Source organism: Paramacrobiotus metropolitanus, unplaced genomic scaffold (genome assembly GCF_019649055.1).
Source record: "Paramacrobiotus metropolitanus isolate TYO unplaced genomic scaffold, Prichtersi_v1.0 Parri_scaffold0000018, whole genome shotgun sequence".
NCBI classification, from domain to species: domain Eukaryota; kingdom Metazoa; phylum Tardigrada; class Eutardigrada; order Parachela; family Macrobiotidae; genus Paramacrobiotus; species Paramacrobiotus metropolitanus.
In genome coordinates, this window is record NW_026570238.1 from 856,847 (window position 1) to 882,293 (window position 25,447).

The following is a 25,447-nucleotide window of genomic DNA, read 5'->3' on the forward strand; positions in this document are numbered from 1 at the left end:
TTTGCAACGTTGCACTCTGCACATTACTAAAATTTTTTTGCACCAAGTTAAAAACACTTGCATCGACTAGGTCGAATGGTGTAAACGTACATATTAATCATTAGTCATTTAATACATATTAGTGATATTACTGATTACATATTACGTACGTATTGTCAGTGTCATACAATGTCAAACTCTCTCAAATGCTACTCTCAGTTGAAATACCAAGCTGCTGCCCGTGACCTTTTTCAAGAGGGTAAGGAGAATGCTACTGTTACACAGATCTCATCGATCAAAATACGGTTTTCATGCGACTCTGATACATATGTGTGGTTAAAGTACTGTTTGGGCATTGAACTGTCTGGAAATCTTATCTACGCAACGTTGTATGATTTGGAGCAGACAGCTGTTGGCATAACATCTGGCTGTTTTGGCATTGTAGCCGATCTAACAAAATTACGAGCAGAAGTGCGTTGTATCAATGTTTACATGCCACATAATAATATTATCCGCATGATCGACTTCTTTATAGGTGATGGTTTTCATACTGTTTTGCTAATTATAAGTACGATGCAGTAAACAAATTGTAATTATGTCGAACATGAATACGTATTAATGTCCGATGCTGTTAGCTGACTTTCTTTATTACTGTACTTTATAATATTTTCCTTTAACTTTTGCTACGGATGCGTTATTCTGTGGCCATCGCATGATCCTATATTTCTCATGGTGACAGGCTCCATAGAACGCTGTCAGAATTAGTACTGAGCAAAAATGAAATCTGGTGCTTTTACTGTTTTCTTGTGTAAATGCGTTGCAACAATGACGCTTGTTGCTTGTTCGCAAGCGATTGTAATACCATCCCGGACCGCCGAACAAAACCTTCTAGATCTAGTTTCCGGATTTGATGGCGAGGATCCTGCGGAGGTATACAATACATACATATAGACATTGTACAGTACATTTTCATTCTGTATACAAATGCAAAATATTCAAAGAACTTCTAAAAAAATATTAATGGTAGTAAGTATTGTATTACAGTAATTCCAAATTACGAAAAAGGCAGGTTTTCCCTCATTTGCAGAACACGCCGAAAAGCAATCGGTCTTTCGTGGTTGGCAAGTACTGCTTTTTAAAAGATGGGCAACCATTTCGTTACGCTTCAGGTAAATCTAATAATAATTGCAGCTGATCGTAAAGCAAGCAAAACATATATCGCTACACTCTTGAAAATAAAAATATCGTATAATTACGACTTTTTTATTACATTTTAGGAAGCTTCCATTATTGGTAAGTATATTGCAGTATGCTAAAGCATATTGCAGCATGCTTTGGAATTTTGTGGGGGACAATTTCGAATAAAAAATGAGCATCTGAAGACAATAAGAATAAACAACATTAATAATTGACATTTTCCCAGGCGACAGCCACAGGAATATTGGGAGCAAACTTTTCTCACTATGAGAGCTGCTGGATTAAACGCTATTCAGACGTAGGTAACTGAAAATCGATGGATTCGGAAAAAAATTACTGTTCATATTCAATATCCTTGTTGTCAGTGCATGGCTAATACGAAATTACGGAAAGTTTTGTAGCTATCTGAACTGGGCACTGCACGAGCCGGAACCCGGCGAATACCGCTTTAGTGGTCAGCTGGATATACTGAGATTTGTCAAGTTGGCACAAAAGCAGAATCTTTTGGTAATTTTACGCCCTGGACCGTTCATCGATGCCGAGGTTGATATGGTAATTAGCCGTCCTTGCTTCATTGATTTTAAAGCTTACGGTCACCCACTCAAATGAAATAAATTAAAGTCTATTAATGTCTAGGGCGGATTTCCGTACTGGCTGTTGCGGGAAAACCCTGGCATGCAGTTACGATCCAGTGACCCGACGTATATGAAATTTGTCCAGCGTTGGTATAGCGTAGTTCTTCCAATGTTACGTAGCATGACTTATGCAAATGGAGGTCCTATCATTTCCGCTCAAGTAAGTTCAAACGCGATTACCATCATTAGATTTTTCAAATTATTATTTAATTCAGATATAGATAACATTTCAAATATCCTGCAGTGTATTGTCATACAGATTGAAAACGAATACGGGGCCACTGGGATTAATGACGCCAAGTACAAGCAGGCTCTAAAAAATTGGACACAAACTTTCTTAGGCCCGGACATTGTTTTATTCACCACAGACAACAATCTTGACTGGACAGTCAAGAATGGGCAAATCGACGGTGCTCTGGCAACGGTGGATTTTGGAGCCGGATCGGACGTCAACGATGCGTTCCGTATCGAACGGTTATACAATATTGACGGCCCTCTAGTTAATAGTGAATATTATCCCGGTTGGTTAGACCACTGGGCGGAACCATTTGCATACGTGGATTACAAAAAAGTTGTCAAGACAATGGAAGAAATGCTGTTGATGAACGCTTCATTCAACGTATACATGTTCTATGGTGGAACCAACTTTGGTTTCTCGGCTGGAGCGAACGCACAAGATTTCAATTTTCAGCCCATAACAACATCCTATGACTACGATGCCCCGATTTCCGAAGCCGGTGATGCGGGCAGCGAAAAATTTATGGTCAGTAATGACTAAGTAATAAGTTTTGTATAGATTATTCTCGTTCCTTGCATAGCCATGTTAATATAAATATTGATCTTTTCAGGCTATACGCCAGCTGCTGGCAAAGGTCAGTCAGATGTTTTGATTCTTAAATTTTGTGCACACAAAATTCCACGTTGTTATTTTGACGATCGCAGTATATGCCAGACCCACCTGGACCAATTCCGCCGCCGCGAGAAAAGGCAGCGTACGGCAAACTTCAAATGGAATACAAAGGGTCACTTTACCATAATCTGGAATATTTGGTGCCGAATGGACCGGTTAGCGCCGCTTTGCCACTGGCATTCGAAGATCTCCGGCAGCCATACGGCTTTGTTCTCTACAGAACAACCATAACTTCAGCCTTCCGTGATCCAGCGCTGCTTTTAATTAATGAATTACACGATCGCGCCATAATATTTATAGACAAAGTATGCTTTATGACTTCGACAATCAGTTTACCGTCTACATATATCATTTTGATTAGCAGTAGGATACTTGTTTTTTTTCAATCGTAGAATCCAGTCGGTGTAATGAGTCGCAGTATTAATATTAATTTCCTACCGATCACCTTACGCCCGGGCTCCGTGTTGGATATTTTAGTGCACAACGAAGGGCGGGTATGCGTTGGACCATCCATGAATTACGAGCGAAAGGGCATCATTGGCAATGCTACTCTGGATGGTCACATCCTGACCCCCTGGAAAATGTTTCCTTTGCAATTACCTTCATTTCCAGTCACATCTCCAAAGTCTTTAAAGCTGAAAGACGACAGTGAAGTCCGCTTGCCGAGGCATGACGGGGGTTTTACACTGCCGAGTTTTTTCAGTACACATTTTGTGATCGACGAAGCCAAAGACACATTTCTGGACATGACCGGTTGGCGTAGTGTAAGTCACCTTTGAAGTAATTTGGGCATTCCGAGCTTTGGTTACGTTACACAGCGCATGCGGCGAAACAGTCATGTTTCATCGTGTTGTACTTCAGGGTTACGCATTTATAAACGGACGAAATCTTGGCCGGTACTGGCCAGTCCAGGGTCCTCAGGTACAAAAACATAATTTGACATATCATTTCGCGTCAAAAATGTACGCTTGAAGTTCTCATGCAAACCGGTATACACAACATTTGTGCAGCGGCCTTCTGAACTTCTTTCTTAGATAACGTTATATGTGCCTGGGGTATACCTCAATGCGAATGCAAAAAATACTCTGGATATTTTCGAGTTGGACGGAGCACCTTGCAGCGAAGGAAGTGGCACCTGTGCCGTCAATTTTGTCACTGCCCCAATTTTAAACGGAACAGTGCCGAATTTTCGTAGAAGGAAATTGGTTTTAAGAAGAAAAGATTAAGCCAGATTGTGATCGACGACATTTTTGCAACTTATCGCTGACGGTTCTTTATGTTAGATTATTGTGTGTTTGACAAGATCAGCTCTTAATTCACGTAGAGACGTAGTATCAGTAAAGACCTGCATTGGGTTCGGGAGTATGGTATATTTGAGCAATATTCTCAAATTAACTGTAGCGTATTTTATGTAATAAACATGAAAGTTCGTTTTTTTATGCTTCACTAATTATTGCTCCTCATGGCAGTTGTAGAAGAATTATTGAAGTAGCCACAGAAAGTCAGACATTTGGTCTTCTGTAATATGCGTTACTCATCGAGTTAAATTCGTAGGGTACTACGGTCCCTACTGTTTTGAATAAGTATACGAGGATAATTAATACACTTCCTTTAACGTTGCTCTCGTAATTTCCTTCGACGCGGTCACAACATTCCTTCGACGGGCCTGTTGTCACGTACACACGATTGTTGGGTACTCTGCTCTAGTACAAAGTTTTACTTAAATATTCAGTTTGAATATGGTCGCACATTCTAAAAGCTACCACCACTACTTGCCACGAGTTGTGGCACTTGAAAAGAAGCAATGCAAGGCACAAATTATGATTAGGTCTATTGGAATACTATTGGAATACGCTTCCGCTAAAAGAGCTAATGCATGAATATTTCCAGATATCCAATATTTTGCTTAAGTTTTGCTTAAGTTTGAAAAGTACGCTTTCGTATAAAGAATTCCGCTGCTAAATCGAGTTTAATTCATTTACTGCGACAAGTAATTTAGCGTGATATGCATTTTTTATTTTAACGCCCTGGTATAAATCGAGTTTTTGCAATTTCCGGTACGAGTACCGGCATACCATTGCCCCGGTATACTCGTACTAGCAATAGTGACAGATCTAGATTTAAAAACCACAATAAGCAGTATTGTGTCCATTGTAAAATCAAACAGTGCAGAAATTATTAATACTACTATAACAATTTCAATTAGTACTAATACACCTATCTTCAAAGCATAACTTGTTTACGTGGCTTTTTTATCTTTGAACCAGCGGAAATTAAATAAGTAATGCATTTGTAAGCATATGCTGGTAGGTGGCTTTATCATAGTTCATTGACACTTTGATTGGAAGTTTGCTGATTTGCAGTTTGCTCGAAATCATTCGTCTATCAGTATTATTTTATCCAGTGTTATAGAACTATTTATGTCACTCTATCTCTTTACAAAATCCTTTTGGAGATTAGATGTTTGTATATTTAGTATAGAAGTATGGTCAATAACTTACAAAGTATCGCACTTATGTTATTATTGCAAATATTGCAGCTAAAGAGCAGATAGTCTGTGCTGCAAAACTTTGACTCGGAGTAAGCAAAAGCGATGTGTTTGTTAAACTTTGTTTCGTGCTACCAACGGATGCATTTGTTGTCGTTTTTACATTTTGATTTACTCCTTCGCAATTCGCTCTAGTGATTAGCTTGTAATTTGGTAGCTGCGAATCTGTCGCTGGCAGTTCTTGGATTCATCGCGGCTCAAAAATGCGGTGGTTTCTTGGTTGTGGAATTCTCCTGATGGCCTGCATGATGGTAAACAGGATTACAGGAATGCTGCAACCGTCTTCTGTTTGCTGCATTCGATGTTCGTTGATTGTCCATTTGCTTAGGTCGACGCGGACAGATCGTTTACTGTGGGCAAAGGAGTTTTTCTCAAAGACGGACAGCCATTTCGTTACATTTCGGGTATGGCAATGTTTAACGCATTTCTAGTACACACTTCGGATCTCTTTACAGTACGAGTCGGAGTATACTGCTATAAATATTGCCTGATGTTGCAGGGACCATACATTACTGGAGACAGCTGCCGCAATACTGGGAAGACACGTTTAATAAAATGCGAGCGGCTGGACTTAACACTTTATCAACGTAAGCATCAAATTTTAAAGTATTTCGAAGTCTAGAATTCAAGTTTACTCTTGTAACTAATAATAAGAGTGCACGCTGTCCACATTTAATTTATGAAATGAACTTGAGACTGTGACTATGCTACAAATCGACATTTAAGGTTTTTTTGTCAAATGCATTTGCATGTAGTTTCAAAGACAGAAGTTGTATTTTGAATTTGGATACTTAGAATTTTTTGTCTAGGTATCTTTCGGCATTTTTCGCATGTTGATTGTGTATGAAATTCGCGTTGCCACAATTATGCGTTTCACAGAATGTGGCTAACCGGTGTTTTAGATATATAAATTGGAATCTTCACGAACCAGAACCGCTGCAATACACTTTTGACGGTGGACTGGACATTCGTAAATATTTCCAGTTAGCACAAAAGTACGGACTTTTAGTTGTGCTCCGACCCGGGCCCTTCATAGACGCTGAAGTTGATATGGTATGCAAAAATTATACGTGTATTTTACTTGTAATTTCTTGTATGATGTTAATTATGATTTATGTATCGCATTTCTTTTGCTCTACAGGGTGGCCTCCCTTACTGGCTGTTGAGATTTAATTCCACCATGAAGTTACGAACCAGTGATCCATCATACTTGCAGTATGTGGAGCGTTGGTATCGGAAAGTGCTCCCGATGTTGAAAGATCTCACTTATGCCAATGGAGGCCCAATCATTACCGTTCAGGTAAAAGCAGCTGAGCGGAATACGTAAGGCTTACAAGTGAGCCGACAAATTTCTTTTAATTAGTGCTATCACTATTTTATTTGTTTTTCAGTTTTTGCAGCATTGCGTTTCTCATCTAGAGTTTGCTGTTACTTAACTATTTTTACTGGAAATTGTTGTATTTGGTTGCTCTCTTTTTGTAGTAAAATCTTTTTGCATGCCGGCTGGCTTTTTGTGCTTGAATGCTACAGATCAGTAACAACCAGTTATGGAACATATTATCGTGTTCATACGTATTGTACGCATGCCTGGCTAGGTTCTGTGACTGTTTTTAGATCGAGAATGAGTATGGAAGCTACCCTGCGTGCGACAAGGTATATCAGAACTTTTTGAAAAAGTTGGTTTTGGAGATAATGGGCCCAAATATCGTGCTGTATACCACGGACGGACCACTGGATTACATGTTATCATGTGGACGGGTAGACGGCACTTTGACGACATGCGATTTTGGAGCTGGCGATAATGCCACTAACGAGTTTGCGGAATTGAGAAAGTTCAATATAGATGGACCGCTTGTTAATAGTGAGTTTTATCCTGGCTGGATTGACCATTGGGGCGAAGCATGGAACACAGTCAGCACAGCCGATGGTATAACGGTCCTTTAGTTTTCTTTTTTGAGTGTTCAACTATCAATTTTTGAAACATTTCCAGTGCTTGCGACCGCTGAGCAGATGTTACAAATGAACGCATCCTTTAATGTTTATCCCATTCGAGGCGGCTCGAATTTCGGTTTTTCGGTTGGATCTAATATGGGAAGCGAATTCCAACCGGTGACCACAAGCTATGATTTCGATGCGCCCCTGAGCGAAGCCGGTGACCCCCGGGATAAATATTACCAATTCCGTCAGCTTGTTGGCAAAGTGCGTGAAAGACATAAGAAGTTTTATAACAATTTCAAAGAAAGAAAGTCTTAAGTATTTTTTACCATAAAATAGTAGAGATACGGCTACATCGATGTGAAAAGTACAGTATACTTTCCATAAGAGCCGATACTTCCGAAAACACGTTTTAATGCACCATCCCATGAGTTGTTGTCTGACAAATTCTTACTGTTAATAATTTTTAATGTTTTGCAGTATTCGCCGTTACCACCCGGTCCAGTCCCGCAACCATCTCCAAAAGCAGCTTATGGCAAAGTTCAGATGAGTTTTGCGGGCACAGTTTTCGACAATCTGAAGCAGTTGTGCCCCGATGGACCAGTTGTTTCGCCCACTCCTTTGTCGTTTGAACTGTTGGAGCATGGATACGGTTTTGTGTTATATCGGACAGTTGTGAAAGAGCGACACAGAGATCCAGCTATTTTAAATGTTCCCAATCTGGCGGACCGCGCTATTGTTTTTGTGGATCAGGTGAGACTTAGGTTCTTATCGCCGCCAGCTTTAAATAAATAATGCATACATGTAATTTTGCTGTGCAGTGGCCTGTGTCATGTGACATCATGTTTAAATCAGTTTGAACTGACGAATGCTTTGCATTTTAGAAACCTGTTGGAATTCTGAGCCGCTCAGCAAATATTTTTACGATCGCGATTTACGTTCAACCTGGCCAAACTTTAGATATTCTAGTACATAACGAAGGTTAGCAGCGTTAGCTATTTGGTTTAGTTATCAAGCGCGATATTGACACGCGTGGGATAATTGTTTTGCCACATTTTTTGTAATCTTAGAATAAAGTTTCATTTCAAATTTTGATCCAAGTTTTCGTTACGCTTTTTTCGCTGGCTGGGTACACTCTTCCTAATCGTGCCGTACTTGTTGTACATGTCTGGCTAATAACGGGATCAAACAGTATCTGCTTTAACAAACTTTAATAAACAACGAAAGTACATCACAAAATGTTTGGTAAGTTCAGAGATGAAATAAGAACTGAAAACTTTTCTGTGGAAATTTTAAAAAGCTGACTGACCCACTCTCTCTGTGGTTGCTGCTTATATATTGTGAAAATGTCGGTATCTTCGTAAAATACTGTAATACAGTACGTGTTTTATTTGTTTGTTGAATGCTTTGATGTAACTGGATTATGATCTATGATTAGGGCGAATATGTTACGGAACTGGAATCAACGATATGAAAGGAATTTTGGGCAACGTTACGATTGACAAAACTGTCTTGACTGATTGGGAAATGTTTCCGTTGGATTTGCCCAATTATCCATCGTCAGAACTTGTTCCGCTTGGTTTTGAGCAAAAGGAATTGTATTCGAAGTCGCACACTCGCATTTCCGGATTTTACTCTGGATCTTTCTTGGTTGACCAGATACTCGATACATTTCTGAATATGGACGGGTGGACCAATGTAATGGAACTTCTTTTGCTTGCTGATCGATGTTTAAAATTGTTGTGTTTCTAACTTTCTAGGGCTACGCATTCGTCAATGGTTTCAATCTGGGCCGATATTGGCCGGTACAAGGACCTCAGGTATCGCTAAGCGGTTATTTTCATTTCTTTAGTGATCAGAAAGATGAATGTTTGCGCTCGGAAATATTTTGCGTGTCATGGCAATTTGCAGTACAAGGAACTGCTTCGAACTTTTGTAATCGTTTATGAATATTGTTACTTCATGTATCGCGATCTTGGTCAGGTGTTTTGTGGTGTCTGGGAAAATTAAGACACCGACACAGGGCTGAAATATCAGTTTTGCAGATAACTCTGTATGTTCCCGGAGCGATTCTGAAACAAGGGGTTAATGTCGTGGAAATATTCGAACTGGAACATGCGCCATGTGTTTTGGATTTCCAGTGCCACATAGAATTTGTTGATACAGCAGTTCTCAACGGAACCGTCCCAGTCCAACCGAAAAAAGTGAAATCTTCGCCTAAACCTTGGGGATTGAAAAGAAAATGGATGTGAAGCGAATTCACATGGCATCCATACTGGTTTTTGTGGTATTGATTGCTTTTTCGGTGATATAAATTGAAAAATTGTTTATCCATACGGTTTTCTACAATTCGTTTTGTATTTTTACATTTTTTTACCTTTTCTATATTGTTATTTTGTTAGTGCTATTGAATGATTGTTCACTGTTGTTGTTACAGATGTACGTAAGTACTACAGCAAGTACGAGAGTGTCGTGTTGAAAGAATAAACTATTACGATATTATTACTGAATACTGACGAAGAATATGATGATTGAGGGACTGAGGGAAAAACTGCAACTGATTGCATAGAGGTTTGTCGTTCCAGAAATTTCTTTTGAAGGATAGCGCTTATGGAATCAGCCGCAAATTAAACCGAATAAATTGCATCAACCTAAAATTTTGTGTTTTATGTAATATAAAAGTATGCCTAACGTTTAACGGTTTAAAAGATAGCATCCAAAAAATCTCGAAAAAAGAATGCCAGCAACAACCGGAAGTCCTTACGACGAAATCAGCGATAAATCCGCCGACTCGGTATGCCCATTGCCCACGCGCGGCTGACGTGTGGAAAATTGCGTTGTAGCCTGCTCTACGGCTGGCGGCTACGTGGTAAAGAGACGGCTACGTTGGAGCTGCAGTAAGACGATGTGGTTCTGGTGGTAAAAGCAAAATATTTTCAGGGAAATATTATATCAGAACGCCAGCAGGAGTTTATAAAATTTATAGAAAGTACGTGTTTTAAGTGAGTCTTTGTTCGATCTAGTCCGTGTTTCTGCAGTTTTCCAAAAGTCGTTTAGCAGCTTTGCTTTATCGCGTGCTTTTAAGGCTTTTAAACTCTTTATATCCCAGAATGGGATCCTCGTCCGATAGCCAAAAGGCACTGAGCGTACAAGAAGGTCCGTGACTATCGATGCTTTCAGAATGCATACTTGATGATACTTCTACTTAATAACGTGGAAGTATTATCTCTGTTCTCTTGTACATTCCATATATACCTTGCCAGTTCTCCACTATGTTAGTTACAGATCGTGAGAAAACTATTTCCGACTGGGTATCTCCGGAACTGTGGACCAAAAGCCAGGAACAATTCCGGATCGGTGATTTGGTGGAGTTTTATCGCGAAGGGAAACTGTTCCAGCATTGGGGACTATATTTGGGAGAAGGTCTAGTGGTGCACGTGTCCTCTTTCGATTTGTGGAATCCGTCTGCAGCCTTAACGGAACGGCTGAGCGGCATATCGCAGGCATCCAGTCGTGCGACAGTGGACGCGATGACAGGAATTAGCACTCTGCCTGGTGCCAAGGCCGATGAAATGGTGGAATTGGTGCAGTTGCCCGTGGGAGGACCGGACGCTTCCAACCCGGCCAACAATGCTCCGGTGCAGGAGAACGCCCATCCGGTGCCGTGCGTCCAGTGTGGAGAAATTACTATCGAGCATTCGCCGTTGGATTTGGGTTTCGGTATGGAAGACCGGACCAAGTGGTTCATTAAAGTGGAAGACATCTGTCGGATAGCAGGTATGGAAATGAAACTATGCAGATGAAACAATCAAAGCAAACTGGTCGCTTTCTTGTGTGCCTCGAAAACGGTGGCTTTGCACGCAGTTTTAAATATTGTTTATTGCTATAATGAAGCATAGCGAAATTTTTGTTTTCTGTTTTTAATAATACCGGATTATTGCCCATAACGATACATTCAATTCTGCAGTCAGTGATATATAATCTCAAATCTGCTGCCACCTGGCACAGCATTGGTCGGTGTTTAGCTTCGTACATGATTTGATTATATTATAGTAGTGATTATGAGGTCCGACATCGTCGATATGTGAAATTTCTGACCGCAGAAAGTTTGTTTTGAGCATGGCTACTTGCAGGTCGAGATAAATTTCGGGTGAACAACGTGGCGACGCGGAAACCAAACCGGCTAGCTCGAACACCACAAGAAATCTTTACCCTTGTGCGACATTTTAAGGATCAAGAGGTTGACTATTCCCTAGTTTCCTCCAACTGTGAGCATTTTGCCACTAGTTTAAAATACAAGCAGGACGGAAAAACCAACGAAGAACCCGAAGTTGTCCCAGTTGTGGTGCATGCAGGCGGGACCAGTTCCCAGGTACGGAGTGCGCAAACTGGTCTCTGCAGCGCATTTGTGTTATATCTGCTTAATTTCATTTTGAAAGCTTAAAAATAATTTCTTATTGCTTGTGTTGCTTTTGTCCGTGCGAAGCTTTCAGAATTTTCTGATAGCAGTTAATTATTAAGTAAGGTATTTGTGGTATTAGGGATCTTGCTTGCGTGCTTTTCGTAATACAAGCACATTTTGTTTCAGACTAGTTTGTTTTCAAACCTATTTTATACTGATCTTTTCAAAATTTTTTATTCAAGTTCAGTGTTGACTGTTTTTACTTTTGGATAGGTGAGGCGTGTGGTGCAATTGATAAGTATCGGGATGGTCGCAGTTGCGGGATTATTGGGAGCGGCCGTCGGAAGCCTTATGTTCGGCGGTAGAACCGCTGCTGCCAGCGATGTTGTTGACAGCTCCGGACCGGTGACCAAAAAAGTCAAAGCAGAGGAAAAAAGAAACACTACAGAAGGGGCCAGCTAAAGGGTTAGGAACAACGATGTACCCGCTGTCTACCATTGCAGTATATGCGGTAGCATATGCTTTTGAAAAAGTTTGTGAAATAAATGGTGCTGAATTTGGGCTTTCGGATAAAAGATTTTATTGGTTTGTCTGCATTTTGTGTATGTGGTGATGGGTTTTGCAATCTGAGTTTGGGTTTTGCAAAACGTCGCAGTCGAAGTTGAAATTGCCGTCCGAATAATCCGATGTATGTTTTGACTCACGAGTGTTTTGTCGTGCTGTAAGGTGTTCTGCGTCTGCCATATCGGCTCTGATTTGTTTGTGCTTTCGCTTAAACCATACAGCGATCAACATTTTGTGTAGTTCTCAGTTTTATCATTTTTTATGTGTAATAAACGGAATTTTTCTTGTGATATTGTGTAGAAGCTCTGTTGCAGTGCAAATAGTCCTGGAAAAAGCGTATTTTAGTCATTGTTATGGTGCATTATTGTTGGGAAATCATAAAGTTTGCTAAGTTGTTAGCCCCGTAAACTAAAACTGTATCTGTACTCGCACTTTTACGGCTGTGCCCGGTAATGTCGCAGCTTATGTCCGTGATCTGTTCGTACCTACAGTAGTTACGCAAAAGAACGTCTGTGTGCTGTGGTTTCTAAAACATTGTTCAGAAATCGCATTTGGATGGCTGTCGTTTATACTCGTAGTGCAATTTGTAATATTTGTAATTAGTAAGTTGGCATCGAAATTTTTGTCGCACTCTAAATCATCATGACCATTCTACACTTGTCGGTGTCATCAGACTGCCTGTACAGATTACTTATTTGAACTACGACAGTACGACTGGACACTGTATTGTAGTTTAATAATATTTTCATTGTCCATCGAGATTCTAACAGGTTAGCGGCAAACAATACTGTGAGTTGTCGCTATTGAAATTCGGATTCTTTTTGTTTTGTATGAAAAGGTCGGTGGCCTTATTATCAATGTTATTATATGCCAGCGCCGCGGGTGTAACGGTACAAGTTCGACTCGACTACACTCAAAAATTGCCACGGATTGTGTGTTGTATAACTGCCGTCGTCTACCTTGGCATATTGTAGCAAAAAACTGCTTAAGCGGCAGAATCTTTAGAAAAGGCATCAACAACCATTGAAGCACATTCTTCGTTCTGCCGTCGCCGAAATGGTACAGTAGAAGTTAATGCTTTGCTCAAAGTTTAAACGGTATATTTACAAGACGTTCATTTGTTAATCTAATAAATTCCTGGTAATTTTGTACGCTACTGATGTAGGTACGAGTAATTGATGTAATTCTGGAGCGTTCCGAAGTTTACATTTTATGTGTGAACGTCGACACAGACGCCTGTCCAACTTTGTTCTAGTCGAAATATTTGCGCGTTTTTGATTGTAATGGAACGAGCGGAATTCGGTTCACTTATAAGAGTGCATCGGACACCGTTTTTTCACAATACAGTAACTTTCTCACGTAGTTTGATTTCAAGTAACCATGGATGGCGGAAATGTTATTAGCCAAAATATCCCGTATTTCTCCGGCAATTTTTGGAGGATGTCTTGCAGCATATATGATATTTGCTGTGCTGACTTTCCGATCCGATCGCCATGCAGGGAATGGAAGTGGGAAAAGCAATGAACTTCCGGTCGAAAATAAACTGACCACTCCTGGATCGTCTGCCAACGGTAATGCCGGTACTTTGGACGACATCGGTCACCCGTCAACGGCGGGGACACCAGCAGTTAACACGGAAGTCGATTTGATGACCGAAGAATATCCAAAAATAATTTTATTCTGGACAAAATTTTTTGGTGGACCAAACTCTTTCATGGGAGAAGAAGGGCTGAAACTGAAGGATTGTCCTATAAACAACTGTGTTCTGTCGGACGACCGCGAAGATGTGAACATTAGCGATGCTCTGATATTTCATCCCATCGATTTTGATAATCTTGATCTCCCAGTGTCACGACAGCCGCATCAGTATTACATATATTTTGGTAAGTCTAAACTTTTACGTTTCAACTAACTAGCTAATTATATAACTGAACTGTTTAATCATATTTGTGTGTTGCGTTTTTTATTTGTTTAATCACTTCAGTACAGATAGATTGTTTAATCTTAACCATGTTTGCCATTGTTGCTGCATCTCGTTAACTGCTTTTTAGTCCTTGTCTGTGTGGCTGAGTGTATTGTTTGTACGCCTGAACACAGCAAAAAGCTTTAAACGAATATCTATAGAAGATCTCAGGTTTACGTTCATAAGTGCCGAGGTAGAGAGAAGCGAACAGAGATAGTTCCCATTTCTGAGTTCCGGTGTCCGCAATATGTGTTGCAGTATTGGAATCACCTCATCATGCCAGCGCCGTCGGTCCACCGGGTTTTTTTAATTTGACGTTTACCTATCGCTTCGACTCCGATATCATTGCGGATAATTACCTCCAGTACTTTCGTCCAGTACTTTGGACCCGTCCCGGTGAATTTGATGATTTATGGGCAATTAAAAGAAAAGTGTCGGCTATCTTTATGTCGAACTGCGGTGCGCCTAGTCAAAGGGAGAAATATATTGCGATGCTGAAGGAGCATATGCCTGTGGATGTGTACGGGGCTTGCGGCGACATACAGTGTCCAAGAAGCACACAGAAAGACTGTGATGCCTTGATAAAGCAGTACAAATTCTATTTTGCGTTTGAGAACAGGTAAGGGAGTTTTTCTTGTGGATAATTGTTGATACTACTAGTGTAAAATAGGTGTGTAAAATAGGTAGGTAGCAGACTTGGCCCATTTTCGCTTTTCCCACTTTCACCCCACCCCCACCTTGTAGGGTGAACAGCAGGGTGCTTTTTCTTCTGGTTGGGTGCGCGCCGGTGCACCCAACCAGAAGAAAAAGCGGATGACAGCGATGCAATCAGCTTCCCTATCCGGTTCTGGCGCACATTCGTCACGCATTACGCCAGTGTTCCCATAAAAATTACAGTTTAATTCCCAGCCCAGCCCACCTCCGGCTACTCAAATTTTCAGCCCATCTCACCTTTTGAACCTCATTTTCATCCCCATTTTTTACAGGCTCAGCGCCGTTAATTTCGCAAGTTTTTCCGCATACCATAGAGTTGCCGGGCGAAAACAAATTTTGGTTCCCAAGAAAATATTTTTACTTATTGATAAAATCCGCGCGGAGCGCGGAAATTTTTGGTTTTTGGAGCTCGAATGGTGCATTTTTACATGCTCCTAGCCTGAAAAACAGATGAAAATATCAACATTTTTTATTTTTATTTGTTTTCTGGATCCAATCCCATCTTTCAACAATCCCAGCCCATCTCACCTCATCTGCGGCTCTTTCCCACCTCATCCTCATTTTCACCTAAAAGGTGAGATGGGCTGGGAAAAATGGGAAAAATTTTCACCTCACCCAAAAGATGGGCCAAGTCTGGGTAGTGTAAAAGGTATCGTAAAATAGTACTACATAGTTCACAGTGCTGTGTCTAAGGTAGTGTAAAATAGTAAGTACTAGTTTACAGTGGTGCTTACCATTAGTGCATAACTGAATCGTTTACAATTAGATCTTTTGTTGTATTCTGACGATTTGATTGGATCAGAGAGCGTTTTTTAGTTGACGTCGAAATTAATCCGAAACTTTGATTGTGCATTTACATTTACATGCTACCATTAACATTTACATATCTATACATACATTTAATGATTTACATTTGCACACATAGTGTATCCGCAGTAATTTTTCTGTCATTGTTATAGGTAACAAGTACTATCATAAATTTCGATTAAACTTTCCAATCTTAAAATTAACTTTTAGCTGATCAATAATCCTTCCACTTTACACACTTAAGAAAAGTTTGTGTTATGTCATACACTTTACACAATGCATCTGTACATTTACCGCACAAGCCAGTTAATGCCCAAATAAAATAACTGCAAGAATCTCGCTTTTCCAGTATCTGCAAAGACTACATAAGCGAAAAAATCATTCGAGCCTTCGATGCCGGTGCAGTTCCAGTGGTAATGGGCGGTGCCAATTATTCGACAATTTTTCCTCCCAATTCCGTCATCGATGCCTTAAATTTTGGATCACCGAAAATTCTGGCTGAGTATTTGATGCACCTTGCGCAAAATAAGAATGCATATTTGCGTCATTTTAAATGGCGCTTCCAACCGGAACAAATGAAATTAGCCCCTTTCCTCAGCCCTGAGACAGTATCGTTGTGCAAACTTTGCGCCTTGCTCCATGCTGAACCTCGAATTCAGAAATCCTATGCTGATTTGCAACTGTGGTGGGAAAAGGAAGCCAAATGTGTTACACCGGACTGGATGGCCACCTTCGGTGCTTCCAGTCCACCGCCGTCTGCTCAGCTGGCACCTGGATCGGTCATTTCCGGCTTCGTACCGTACACACAACCTTTATTGTTTGTATGATCGTTAACAATACCCATGTTGCTTTGTGATACGCTCGCAATATAGCGACAGTTACCTCTGCATCTTTCGTTGCTTACAATTAACTTATGCCAGTTATTAGAAAACGAATTTGTAAAATTGAAATTTTGGATTGTTCGGCGCTGATATGTACCACAGCAAAGATAACAAATAAGACTCGCAGGTCGCTCGCACTTAGTGCGAGCGACCTGCATTGCCTACCTTGAGTTGTGTTTTAAGTAAAATAATTATACAGATGTATTATCCTAGTATTCTCAAACATGACTTCTTCAGAGCCAGCAGTATGCCAGTTTCAGCAGTTTATCATAACTGTAAATTGTAAAGAGTCGCGTACCCGCATCAAAAACCAAAGTTATTGTACGTAAAAAGTCCCAGATCGACTTATAATTAGAACACAGTACAACGTGGATTAACAGCGCTTTATCTGTAGTCTGTACTCGTACCATAAATAATAGTGCTAATTTAAGCATAGTACTTGAACACTTATTATTACTGTATTGTCATTAATTTTGAACTGTTAATTATAAGTAAGAATCAATTTTGTGATGTATAGAATTTATCAGAAGTACCGGTGATACATATAAATATCTATATTAATGCTGTTATTGCTTAATAGTACACAAAATTAACAAATGATTGTTATTAAAAGAGACTTATTAGAGTAGACTACTCTGTGCCCACGACAGCCGCCCATACCGCCGCCTACCTGGTTGACTCAAGCTCAAGCACAAATATCTTGATCTTCGCCAACAGCGGCGATGGCACAGTGGCTGTGCTACGTGGATCTCACTCGGTAGCCAGCGGTTCGATTCCGCTCCATCGCCATTTTTGCGAATGCCTCACGGAACCGCCCTCTTCGCTGAGATCCCCACGGACAGCCGACTTAGGGCTGACTCTGTAACAGACTATGAATCTGTGCAATTGTTATACATATTATTCCGTTTGAAAAGCTGATGGTACTCTTATTATCGAGAAAACACTAAAACACTAAAATTGACTATTCTTTTAAAGTTATTTTCTCGTACAATCGCACAGCGGTACGTAATGGGGTCCAGAACTGGGCCTTTAATACCATGTAGTACTAGTAGTGCTATCAAGTACTCGTACTTATTTTGTAGGCGTAGGGCGCCATCCATAAATTACGTCACGCAAGCAGGGGGAGGGGGAGATCCTGAAAGCGTTACTGGTTGTTACAAGGGGGAGGGGGGCTTTAAAAATTTGTTACGATTATGACGTCAACATGCTATATCGATGGAGCCATCATGGAGGGGTTCTAATTTTGTTACGTAACGCTCAGGGGAGGGGATCTCGATTTGTTAGCATAAGTGACACAGGGGGAGGGGGGTATCAAAAATGTTCAATTTTCGCGTGACGTAATTTATGGATGGCGCCTAGTAGAGCTTGTGGAAAATCCACCGATAGTGGTGCAAGCAGTACGACTGTACGAGTACTGTGGCAAAATAAATACTGAAGTACTTTAATACTGGTTAATCTATACGATATAGATATACAGTACAAAACTAAAGGTACAGTACATGCAAGGGTTTTATTACGTTTAGATCAGGTTTAATAAAAGTGGTGAGTTGATTACGAAATCGTGAAGACTACTTTTATTGCGAATCCCTACCGTTTGCAGTTTTATCTTATTTCCCCTTTTATTGCTTCATTTGATAAATCCGCTTGGAGCGGTATCATAGTACTTATTACCACACACTTCCAAGTTCCAGCGTACCGTGCTGTACATTTCGCGTAGGTTCCATGCTGCCTTCTGACGACTGTTCTAAGTAAAGTCTCAAGCCCTAGCCGACAGATTTGCTTTGAACAGAGAGGCGCATGCTTTGGGTTCTTCTTGTATTTGGACCACCACTTTTTTAGGAGTCCTCCCTTTGTATTTATCCTTACAGTTTCGTGCATCTGAGATGGAGATCTCCTACGTTTTTATCCTTTCATCCTTTGCACTACTTTTTTGCATTACAGGTATGAAATTGTGTGACAAGAGAATGTGTATAATCTGTTAACGGACAGTAATGCACCGTATTAAAATAATTAATTTGTTTACGGACAATGTCACAATAGTGCAATGTATTAATTTGTTTCTTGTTTATTTAATTTGTTTTATTGTTTTTTTTTCACGAAGCCTATTTTAATAATTTCGTGAATACGTTAATTACTGTCTACTTCGCATCTTCTAATTTTTACTTCACATCTTCTATCCTGTGGGCAATTAATGTTCAGCTTGCAGCATTTTTTTTTCTACTGTATAATATTTTAATTTTCAGTTTTTTCCTTCTGAAATAACTAGATTTAAAGTTATGTCCGTAGTTAGGAAAAAATATACAAAACTTGTAGTAAGGTGCTACACTGGGAGGCACAAATTGTTAAGTTTGTTACTGTTTACTGTTTCATTGTTGACATTATTGAAGCTTGAAAATATTGTTGTAGCATTATCATTGGAACGTTGTTGCTTTTAGTTATACGAGTACAGCTTATACTTGTTTAATGAGAAAGGCACTTTTGAGGTGTGTAAGAAGTTTTAAATGATGAGTTATGATAATTGATAAGTGTCTGACTTCTGTTCCACAATTCGGAATATTTTTGCTGAATCCGAATTATTGGTTGATGGTTTGACAGGAGAGACAAGCTAAGATTTCGATCATTAACATTATGGCTTCATTAGGTTTTTAAGTTTCTTTCGCATAAACTGATAAACATATTGGAATTGTAAGATTTATTCCCTTTGTTGTAGGCAACGGGGTGGACGGTCTGAAATGTTTTGTTTGCGATAGCGTGACTAATCCTAAGTGTGGAGACGATCCCAAGTTTGATCCTGCTGCGCTTCCTTCGGTGGACTGTGATCAGTGGTGTAATGGCCGGGGTGGTTATATTGTGTACAATAACAGTGCTCCTGCCAGTTCTTCCGATATACAGCGGAATTATCCTGCCGAACCGTGTCCAGTGCCCCCTCAAAAATTTCACGTTTGTCGCAAATTAAAGCAAAGCGGTAAGTGCCATTTGGCTTTACAAGAGTGCATTGGTACATAATTGTTGTGTTGTGAAATATGGCCAGAATTTGATTGAATGAATGTTGGTCACGGAAAAGCGAAATTTAGTTGTTGTCACGTATGACGTGCTGGATCTTTCGGAAATGTTTTCGAGCTTAAAATTTCAAAAATTTAGTTCTATTTGATGTACGCTGTAATTAATTTCGTTGAATATTTTGTGACTTTACTTGATTCAAACTTTTTGTTCTTCTAGTGACCACCAAAAAGGAAAACAACGGCTACGCTGTTTTGTCAGTTGTCCGAACTTGTGGATTTGAAGGATTGAATTCTACCAGGCCTAATGATTATCGCGGTGTCGCAGCCAGCAAAAGCGATGTCTACAACTGCTTAACGGACGAATGCAATACTGGCGCCAATGTTGCTTGGTCCTTCTCCATCACTCTGGGCTTCCTGTTTGTTCTTCTAGTATTAAGCTTTTAAATTGCCGACAGATTGATACCCCGAATTTCGCTATGCGTTTTGAATGTTGCTGTTGTGATTGTTGAAAATAGTCAGTTGTTGTCATCATGTGGCCCCGCGGTTATTGATCAGCGCTTTATTTCGGTATTCGGCTCCTAGTGTCACTTGTTTGTGTCTGTGTTTTTAGTAGGTTTCTTAATTATTTTGACAGCTGCAGTGGAAGTCAAAGGTGTTGCATTTATATTATACTGTTTTACGGAACCGAAATGAAACGGTATGGATACTGGAAGGTGTGCGAATTTGTGTATTGTGTCAGTTGTGTGACTCCAAAGAAAAGCTTAGTTTCAAAACAGTGTTCCCGGAATTGTCTTTCTAAGGTATCTACTGCTAATATCTGATCACAAAATGGACTTCTTGGTCTCATATCTGCCTCAGGTCGCAAAATACGAGCAAGTGCGACGCTACTGGATATACAGATGCCAGGATAATGAGGGCGGTAAAAATTATCGAGCTTTTAATCTGACGACCATTAATCTACAGGAAAGCCGACAATTAAAATTGACTTTATACTCGTAGTATCTGTAGGTATATCTGCACAATATTTACCTGTACTTGTAGAATATTGTAGAAGTACTTCTATAGATACTGACATACCCTGACATACCGTGGTACGGCCGTACAGCTGACATACCGTGGTACGGCCGTACAGGTATGTATGAGGTATTTTCGTAGGGTTTTCATAAATTGATAGCTATACCGTAGGACTCTTGGGATACTTTCATCATCTTCCGTTTACTTTTGAAAACTGTAAATCCGTTATTTTACTGCATATACGTTATAACAAAATAAGTTAATAACAATGTAACTAATTCGTACACTAATGATTTATACCCGGTTCTATTCGAGAAAAAAGCGCCCATGTCTACTTCATCCAAAAGATGTCCTTTGGATGGTTTTTTTTTGAGTTTCAAAAAGCCATAATATAGTTACGTAGACCATGTATTTTAGACGTGAAAATGTACATAAAAAGGGGCTCCATAAGTATACTGAAACATGCCGTTCTAAAGACGGCGTGTTGTGCTCCGACGATGTCTAAAGCACGTCAAAAAATTGCTGGCCGTAGAACCGGGATACCGTCTTTGAGGTCACATTGTATACATATTGTATAATATGGTCTATGGATCACCGACAACGTTTTTTCAAATTTTCTTAAGTACGATAAACTTGTTTTTATAACATCCGCTTGCGCGTAGACGATTTTTTTACGCATGTACGTGCAATATTTCTACCCACGTACATTTTCGCGAAGCCGTTTTTGTCTATTTTCAAAGAAAAATTTAAATATTCGCTTTTTTTTGTAAATTATTCGTAAATATTTACGATGTAATACAACACTCACTGTGAAACATGTTTTTGTTTTAAAGCTACCTCAAAATTCAGATATATATTTTCGTTATCGTTACGTTAATTTGTGGCCAGTTACGGTACAAAAAACATGTAATCTAATTGCTATGTTAACAGGCTGTTTTAATTTTAATGTTTTCTTTAGAACTAATGCGGGCTTTCTTGGAGCTGATGACACATAATGATAGCTGGTGTGTTGTACAACATGTACATCGCGATCGAGCGACACACGTGATGGACCCGTGGTCAGTAGTATCCAGCATTATAACAGTCCGCACAACTTTCGACAATTGCATTAATACTTACTCGCCGTTGACTGACGGGCGGACCCTGATGCTGCGGAGCGGTGGAAGTGGAATAAGGCTGAAATGGAATCCAGTACAAAAGGTCACATCTTACCCTTGAGAATGACGTGGGCCTTAGGAACCCAGTAAGTTCGTTCTCGAAGGAGATACGTGAGTCCAATACCCGCGATGCACTAATGTGGCGATATATTACGGCTGACACTCACAAGTCAGACGAGCAGTCTCGAGCTCGACCTTGGAAGAGTGGGTGGTCAGGTGCACAGGTAATCCGCAATTGTTTTAGCCGACGGTCACCACAATATTGATTTTCTTGTTTACCTTGTTACTGTGCAACATTAGCCGCATAACGACTACAACTGAGAATTTTTTCATAATAATATTGTATATAAGACTACGTGGCGGCGTTTCCTGACTGGATCGTTGAGCCGCAAATGTTTTGCTGCTTATAAACGAATCGAATACAAGATTAACTAAGTAATTTTGTTAATGGTGCGGCGTGGTTATCTATATAATTATGCAACATGTATCTCCCGATGGTTTACCTGAGCGCGTATAAAGAACTATTATAATGTGGATATTATCGAACGATATTTCTACAGTCAGCCATGCACCGGTATTATCAATTACTTTGCACATGTTGATCAGCATCTTGCCAATGGGTTACAGAGCTGCAGATAATGAATTCGCATAAGATATATGTGGGACACTCTGTAATTATAACAGGTAAGTTTAATAATTCTACCATCTGCTGGACGTAATCTATGTACAGTAGATTACGTCGATATCAATTCCAATAAACAAGCTTTTGTGTAAAACGCTTGATTCAGAAGAAAATGCTTGTTTTCGTATTTAGCACTAATTTTACGATGTGTCTGCGCTGCAAATAAAGAAGCAACGGATGCAAAAAAGTCAAAGCAGATGAGCATCGATGTGCCCGTAATTTATGTCGAACCACCGTCTTATCTATCCGACCACTTGTCCACTTCTGCCATTCAGCTAACTAATGAGCACTCCGTCATTCCGGTCGTACAAGATCTAATCAACAGTGCCGACCAGAAAATACTGGAAAATTTTGTTGCCCCGCATCTCGGTAAGGTAAAAAGAAAAGTGCTTATTTGCACGGTTACAGGTACATATCCTTATCGTTAACTACTTCTTAAGTTCTTGGGACCATTCGAAACAACTCTCCACAATTTTATGTTTGTCAATTAAGTTATGAAATACGTGTGCATATACGGGTACATACATGTTAATCCAGTTGCATGTTAGTGCTGTTTTTCCTTTGTAACTAATAATATTTTTCCTTTTTAAATTCTGAACTCTTTTTTTTCGCAGCAGTGGCTAAATTTAATGGATTTCCGGTAAAAAATTTTTCGAAGGTCCACTTAAGTTATCAGAAAATTGAAAGTCAGCGAGTTACGTATGTATTGCAGTTAATTACTGACGGCAAGGAATAAGTAGCCAAATATTTTTACATACAGGCGGAACCGTAAATGAATGCACTTTCAATTGTCTCAAATGCTACGTATTTTTGGTGCAGTGCATTGAGTCATTAGTTTTTTTTTGCATCGTACTGTTTTTGACTGCATGGGCGCATTGGACAATGACACTAGTACCAAACATTGAAAACCACTTACTACTTGCTTGGACTAAATTAGATCCATGGGAAGCAATCCCTAGACTACCAGACCACGACGTTATGGTCGGAACACCAATTAATGTCGGATCAAATTTGCATGCACCGCAGATGCACATGCACAGGGATGTAAACGGTGTAGCCACTGGAGTCAGCGATGTTTTGTTGGATACAATCGGTAAAAAATTAAACCATTCTCATAAGACACTTTTTACGATCAAGATGGGAAAGCATAATAAAAGGTACATAGTAAGGATAGCGCTTACTTGTTAGCGCTATAATAACGTGAAAATGTTGGATTTACAGTACGTTGCTAACTACAGTACCACAAAACTGCAGGTACACCAATATTTCAAACTTTTTTTGGCAATCGCAATCCTTATTTGGACGACGATGACTGGAACGACGAATTTGACGAAGACGATGGGGATGATAAACGTAAACAAGACATCGACGATGATGATGACGATGACGACAAAGACGGTAATACAAAATTAAAAGAGATACCATTACCATTCTTAATGGTTGGTCTTTTTTTATACCGTATCACCGTATAGAGATGTTGTGCGTAGCGTCATATAGAAATATGGCTATCATATTCGGTATCCGCACCGGCACGGTAAAGTGCTGCGACAACGGGCTTAGTTGATCGATACTTTGTGGATGAGTGTTTTTTAGTTCATTATGGGCGCGCATCCTTTATTAATGGTTCTGGTTTATCATCGTTTGTCGGCATTCGGTCGTGGCGAGTCCTCTTGTTGTTTTCGTCTGTATCCTAATCAATAACCAGCAATTGTGTGGCATTCTAAAGTCTCATTTTTCTTTTGTTCTTAAGAATTTTTTTCATTGCTGTAAGTGTTAATGGTACGGTAATACGGGTTGGCACTTGTTTTTAATATTGTTATCTGTTATTGCGACACTACTCGGTTTACCGACGTGCGTGATAACTAATATTTAGTTATACCATACATAAAATTGTGGTGATCTCAATGATAATAATATTGGACGACCTGGGTTTGTAAAATACTTATTAAACAGTCACATGCGTAATGCTTATTGTGTAACGTTTTTAGATGATAAGTTCAAGAAGCTGACGAAATCGTTACTTCGCTCCAAAATGGCACCTTTGATGGTCGCACCGAGTAGACAGCGGACAAACCGCCGACCCGCCGCTCTAATGCACAAACCTGTATTAGCTTCCAAGCCAGCATCTATGATTTCCTCTCCCAGAACGCTCAATCATCCAGGTGTCCGGAATACCGGTCACCAAAGACTGGTCATCCCTCAGCTCATTCAAACAGGACGAGTCAATGTAAATGTTGCCGGAAACACCCTAGCAGGCTATCGACTTGCCAGCCCGTCGATGAACCGCGCATCTTTACAACTTCGTACGCTCCGAATATTATATGACTAGTGAACCGGTTATTAATTCAAACGGGCATGCATCGAAAAATCTGATTTCGCTCTTAAACCAGAACATTTCTTCCCGTAACTGCAAACAGCTTTAAAATTTTGGAATAACGCAGCTCCATTAGCTATTAAAGCTGTCTAAAAAGCATAATAAAAAAAAAGCTGAGACCGAGAATCCATGCATGCTATCTATATTTTCGAGATCGGATTGCACGCACGCGTGCAGGGTTTACAATAAGAGATTTTTCTCGAAATTAAAACTGGAATGCTTTACGTGTGTAAAGATTATTTCTGGATATATGAGTATATGCGTGGTATCTACGCAGGCTTGCTTGCCTATACCAGTCGCAAGGATTTGATCGTAGACCGTTTTTCCTTTTCGCTTGATTTGGATCCGCTGCCTATAACGATAACATTGTTTTGGTGCTTTTTATTGTTGCTTTTAGCGTTATGAGTATGCAATTAAAACGGCTTTAACGCCCAGTCAAGTTTAAATCATAATAGCACCATACAGACCTGTACCGCCGGGTGCACTAACTACGTATCAAACTGCTTTGCCAACTTTAAGCGGATTTGTTGTTGCTCTGTTAATAGAGCAAATGTACAAGTATGCAGGAAAACGTTTTTTGCTATTTGTTATTGTAACATATAAACTGCTCAAATTCTATTGCAATTGGGATCGTATCTTTATTCGCATAATGCGCGGTATACGACTATAGACGCGGTATATCT

At 39.9% G+C, this 25,447-nt stretch overlaps 6 protein-coding genes across 11 annotated transcripts; all 6 read left to right on the forward strand.

The window, feature by feature from the left end:
• The first annotated feature begins 232 nt into the window (after positions 1-232).
• On the forward strand, positions 233-4,075 carry LOC129585674 (beta-galactosidase-like). Its single transcript, XM_055478451.1, has 12 exons — positions 233-909; positions 1,067-1,148; positions 1,257-1,272; positions 1,403-1,474; positions 1,578-1,728; positions 1,813-1,971; positions 2,071-2,574; positions 2,660-2,683; positions 2,754-3,026; positions 3,114-3,485; positions 3,583-3,642; positions 3,756-4,075. The coding sequence occupies exons 1-12, from the start codon at positions 757-759 to the stop codon at positions 3,945-3,947; spliced, it is 2,058 nt and encodes a 685-aa protein (XP_055334426.1). The 5' UTR covers positions 233-756; the 3' UTR covers positions 3,948-4,075.
• A 933-nt stretch (positions 4,076-5,008) lies between these two features.
• Positions 5,009-9,700, forward strand: LOC129585675 (beta-galactosidase-like). 2 transcript variants are annotated; one of them, XM_055478454.1, is made up of 13 exons: positions 5,009-5,027; positions 5,427-5,520; positions 5,598-5,673; positions 5,769-5,856; positions 6,172-6,322; positions 6,411-6,569; positions 6,884-7,196; positions 7,260-7,468; positions 7,685-7,957; positions 8,089-8,185; positions 8,643-8,902; positions 8,965-9,024; positions 9,250-9,700. In XM_055478454.1, the coding sequence occupies exons 2-13, from the start codon at positions 5,473-5,475 to the stop codon at positions 9,454-9,456; spliced, it is 1,941 nt and encodes a 646-aa protein (XP_055334429.1). In that variant the 5' UTR covers positions 5,009-5,027; positions 5,427-5,472; the 3' UTR covers positions 9,457-9,700. The 2 variants fall into 2 exon arrangements, with proteins under 2 accessions (XP_055334429.1, XP_055334428.1); XM_055478453.1 differs by lacking the exon at positions 5,009-5,027 and adding an exon at positions 5,080-5,301.
• A 449-nt stretch (positions 9,701-10,149) lies between these two features.
• LOC129585833 (uncharacterized) lies at positions 10,150-12,553 on the forward strand. The gene is made up of 4 exons (XM_055478716.1): positions 10,150-10,360; positions 10,490-10,981; positions 11,338-11,576; positions 11,880-12,553. The coding sequence occupies exons 1-4, from the start codon at positions 10,315-10,317 to the stop codon at positions 12,066-12,068; spliced, it is 966 nt and encodes a 321-aa protein (XP_055334691.1). The 5' UTR covers positions 10,150-10,314; the 3' UTR covers positions 12,069-12,553.
• A 329-nt stretch (positions 12,554-12,882) lies between these two features.
• LOC129585832 (alpha-(1,3)-fucosyltransferase C-like) lies at positions 12,883-16,765 on the forward strand. 2 transcript variants are annotated; one of them, XM_055478714.1, is made up of 4 exons: positions 12,883-13,229; positions 13,534-14,053; positions 14,392-14,752; positions 16,004-16,765. In XM_055478714.1, exons 2-4 carry the CDS (start codon positions 13,555-13,557, stop codon positions 16,479-16,481), a joined length of 1,338 nt encoding a protein of 445 aa, XP_055334689.1. In that variant the 5' UTR covers positions 12,883-13,229; positions 13,534-13,554; the 3' UTR covers positions 16,482-16,765. The 2 variants fall into 2 exon arrangements, with proteins under 2 accessions (XP_055334689.1, XP_055334690.1); XM_055478715.1 differs by having other exon boundaries at positions 13,173-13,229; positions 13,546-14,053.
• A 1,245-nt stretch (positions 16,766-18,010) lies between these two features.
• On the forward strand, positions 18,011-20,249 carry LOC129585806 (uncharacterized). Its single transcript, XM_055478672.1, has 3 exons — positions 18,011-18,476; positions 19,246-19,500; positions 19,755-20,249. The coding sequence occupies exons 1-3, from the start codon at positions 18,419-18,421 to the stop codon at positions 19,979-19,981; spliced, it is 540 nt and encodes a 179-aa protein (XP_055334647.1). The 5' UTR covers positions 18,011-18,418; the 3' UTR covers positions 19,982-20,249.
• A 338-nt stretch (positions 20,250-20,587) lies between these two features.
• On the forward strand, positions 20,588-24,883 carry LOC129585770 (uncharacterized). Of its 4 annotated transcripts, XM_055478612.1 has the most exons (7): positions 20,588-20,669; positions 21,510-21,932; positions 22,336-22,392; positions 22,523-22,759; positions 23,328-23,483; positions 23,645-23,788; positions 24,379-24,883. In XM_055478612.1, exons 3-7 carry the CDS (start codon positions 22,347-22,349, stop codon positions 24,717-24,719), a joined length of 924 nt encoding a protein of 307 aa, XP_055334587.1. In that variant the 5' UTR covers positions 20,588-20,669; positions 21,510-21,932; positions 22,336-22,346; the 3' UTR covers positions 24,720-24,883. The 4 variants fall into 4 exon arrangements, with proteins under 4 accessions (XP_055334587.1, XP_055334585.1, XP_055334588.1 ...); XM_055478610.1 differs by having other exon boundaries at positions 21,510-22,392; XM_055478613.1 differs by lacking the exon at positions 22,336-22,392.
• The last annotated feature ends 564 nt before the right edge of the window (positions 24,884-25,447 follow it).

Coding starts and splice junctions, on each gene's coding strand:
- LOC129585675 (XM_055478454.1), top strand. CDS start 5,473: ATGCGGTGGTTTCTTGGTTGTGGAATTCTCCTGATGGCCTGCATGATG. Junction 6,570..6,883: donor GCCCAATCATTACCGTTCAG/GTAAAAGCAGCT, acceptor GACTGTTTTTAG/ATCGAGAATGAGTATGGAAG. Junction 7,958..8,088: donor CTATTGTTTTTGTGGATCAG/GTGAGACTTAGG, acceptor TTTGCATTTTAG/AAACCTGTTGGAATTCTGAG.
- LOC129585770 (XM_055478610.1), top strand. CDS start 22,347: ATGAATTCGCATAAGATATATGTGGGACACTCTGTAATTATAACAG. Junction 22,393..22,522: donor ACACTCTGTAATTATAACAG/GTAAGTTTAATA, acceptor TTTCGTATTTAG/CACTAATTTTACGATGTGTC. Junction 23,789..24,378: donor TGACGATGACGACAAAGACG/GTAATACAAAAT, acceptor TAACGTTTTTAG/ATGATAAGTTCAAGAAGCTG.
- LOC129585833 (XM_055478716.1), top strand. CDS start 10,315: ATGGGATCCTCGTCCGATAGCCAAAAGGCACTGAGCGTACAAGAAG. Junction 10,361..10,489: donor GGCACTGAGCGTACAAGAAG/GTCCGTGACTAT, acceptor TGTTAGTTACAG/ATCGTGAGAAAACTATTTCC. Junction 11,577..11,879: donor CAGGCGGGACCAGTTCCCAG/GTACGGAGTGCG, acceptor ACTTTTGGATAG/GTGAGGCGTGTGGTGCAATT.
- LOC129585674 (XM_055478451.1), top strand. CDS start 757: ATGAAATCTGGTGCTTTTACTGTTTTCTTGTGTAAATGCGTTGCAACA. Junction 1,475..1,577: donor GGATTAAACGCTATTCAGAC/GTAGGTAACTGA, acceptor AAAGTTTTGTAG/CTATCTGAACTGGGCACTGC. Junction 1,729..1,812: donor TCGATGCCGAGGTTGATATG/GTAATTAGCCGT, acceptor ATTAATGTCTAG/GGCGGATTTCCGTACTGGCT.
- LOC129585806 (XM_055478672.1), top strand. CDS start 18,419: ATGGAGATCTCCTACGTTTTTATCCTTTCATCCTTTGCACTACTTTTT. Junction 18,477..19,245: donor ACTACTTTTTTGCATTACAG/GTATGAAATTGT, acceptor CCTTTGTTGTAG/GCAACGGGGTGGACGGTCTG. Junction 19,501..19,754: donor TCGCAAATTAAAGCAAAGCG/GTAAGTGCCATT, acceptor TTGTTCTTCTAG/TGACCACCAAAAAGGAAAAC.
- LOC129585832 (XM_055478714.1), top strand. CDS start 13,555: ATGGCGGAAATGTTATTAGCCAAAATATCCCGTATTTCTCCGGCAATT. Junction 14,054..14,391: donor TCAGTATTACATATATTTTG/GTAAGTCTAAAC, acceptor TATGTGTTGCAG/TATTGGAATCACCTCATCAT. Junction 14,753..16,003: donor TATTTTGCGTTTGAGAACAG/GTAAGGGAGTTT, acceptor TCGCTTTTCCAG/TATCTGCAAAGACTACATAA.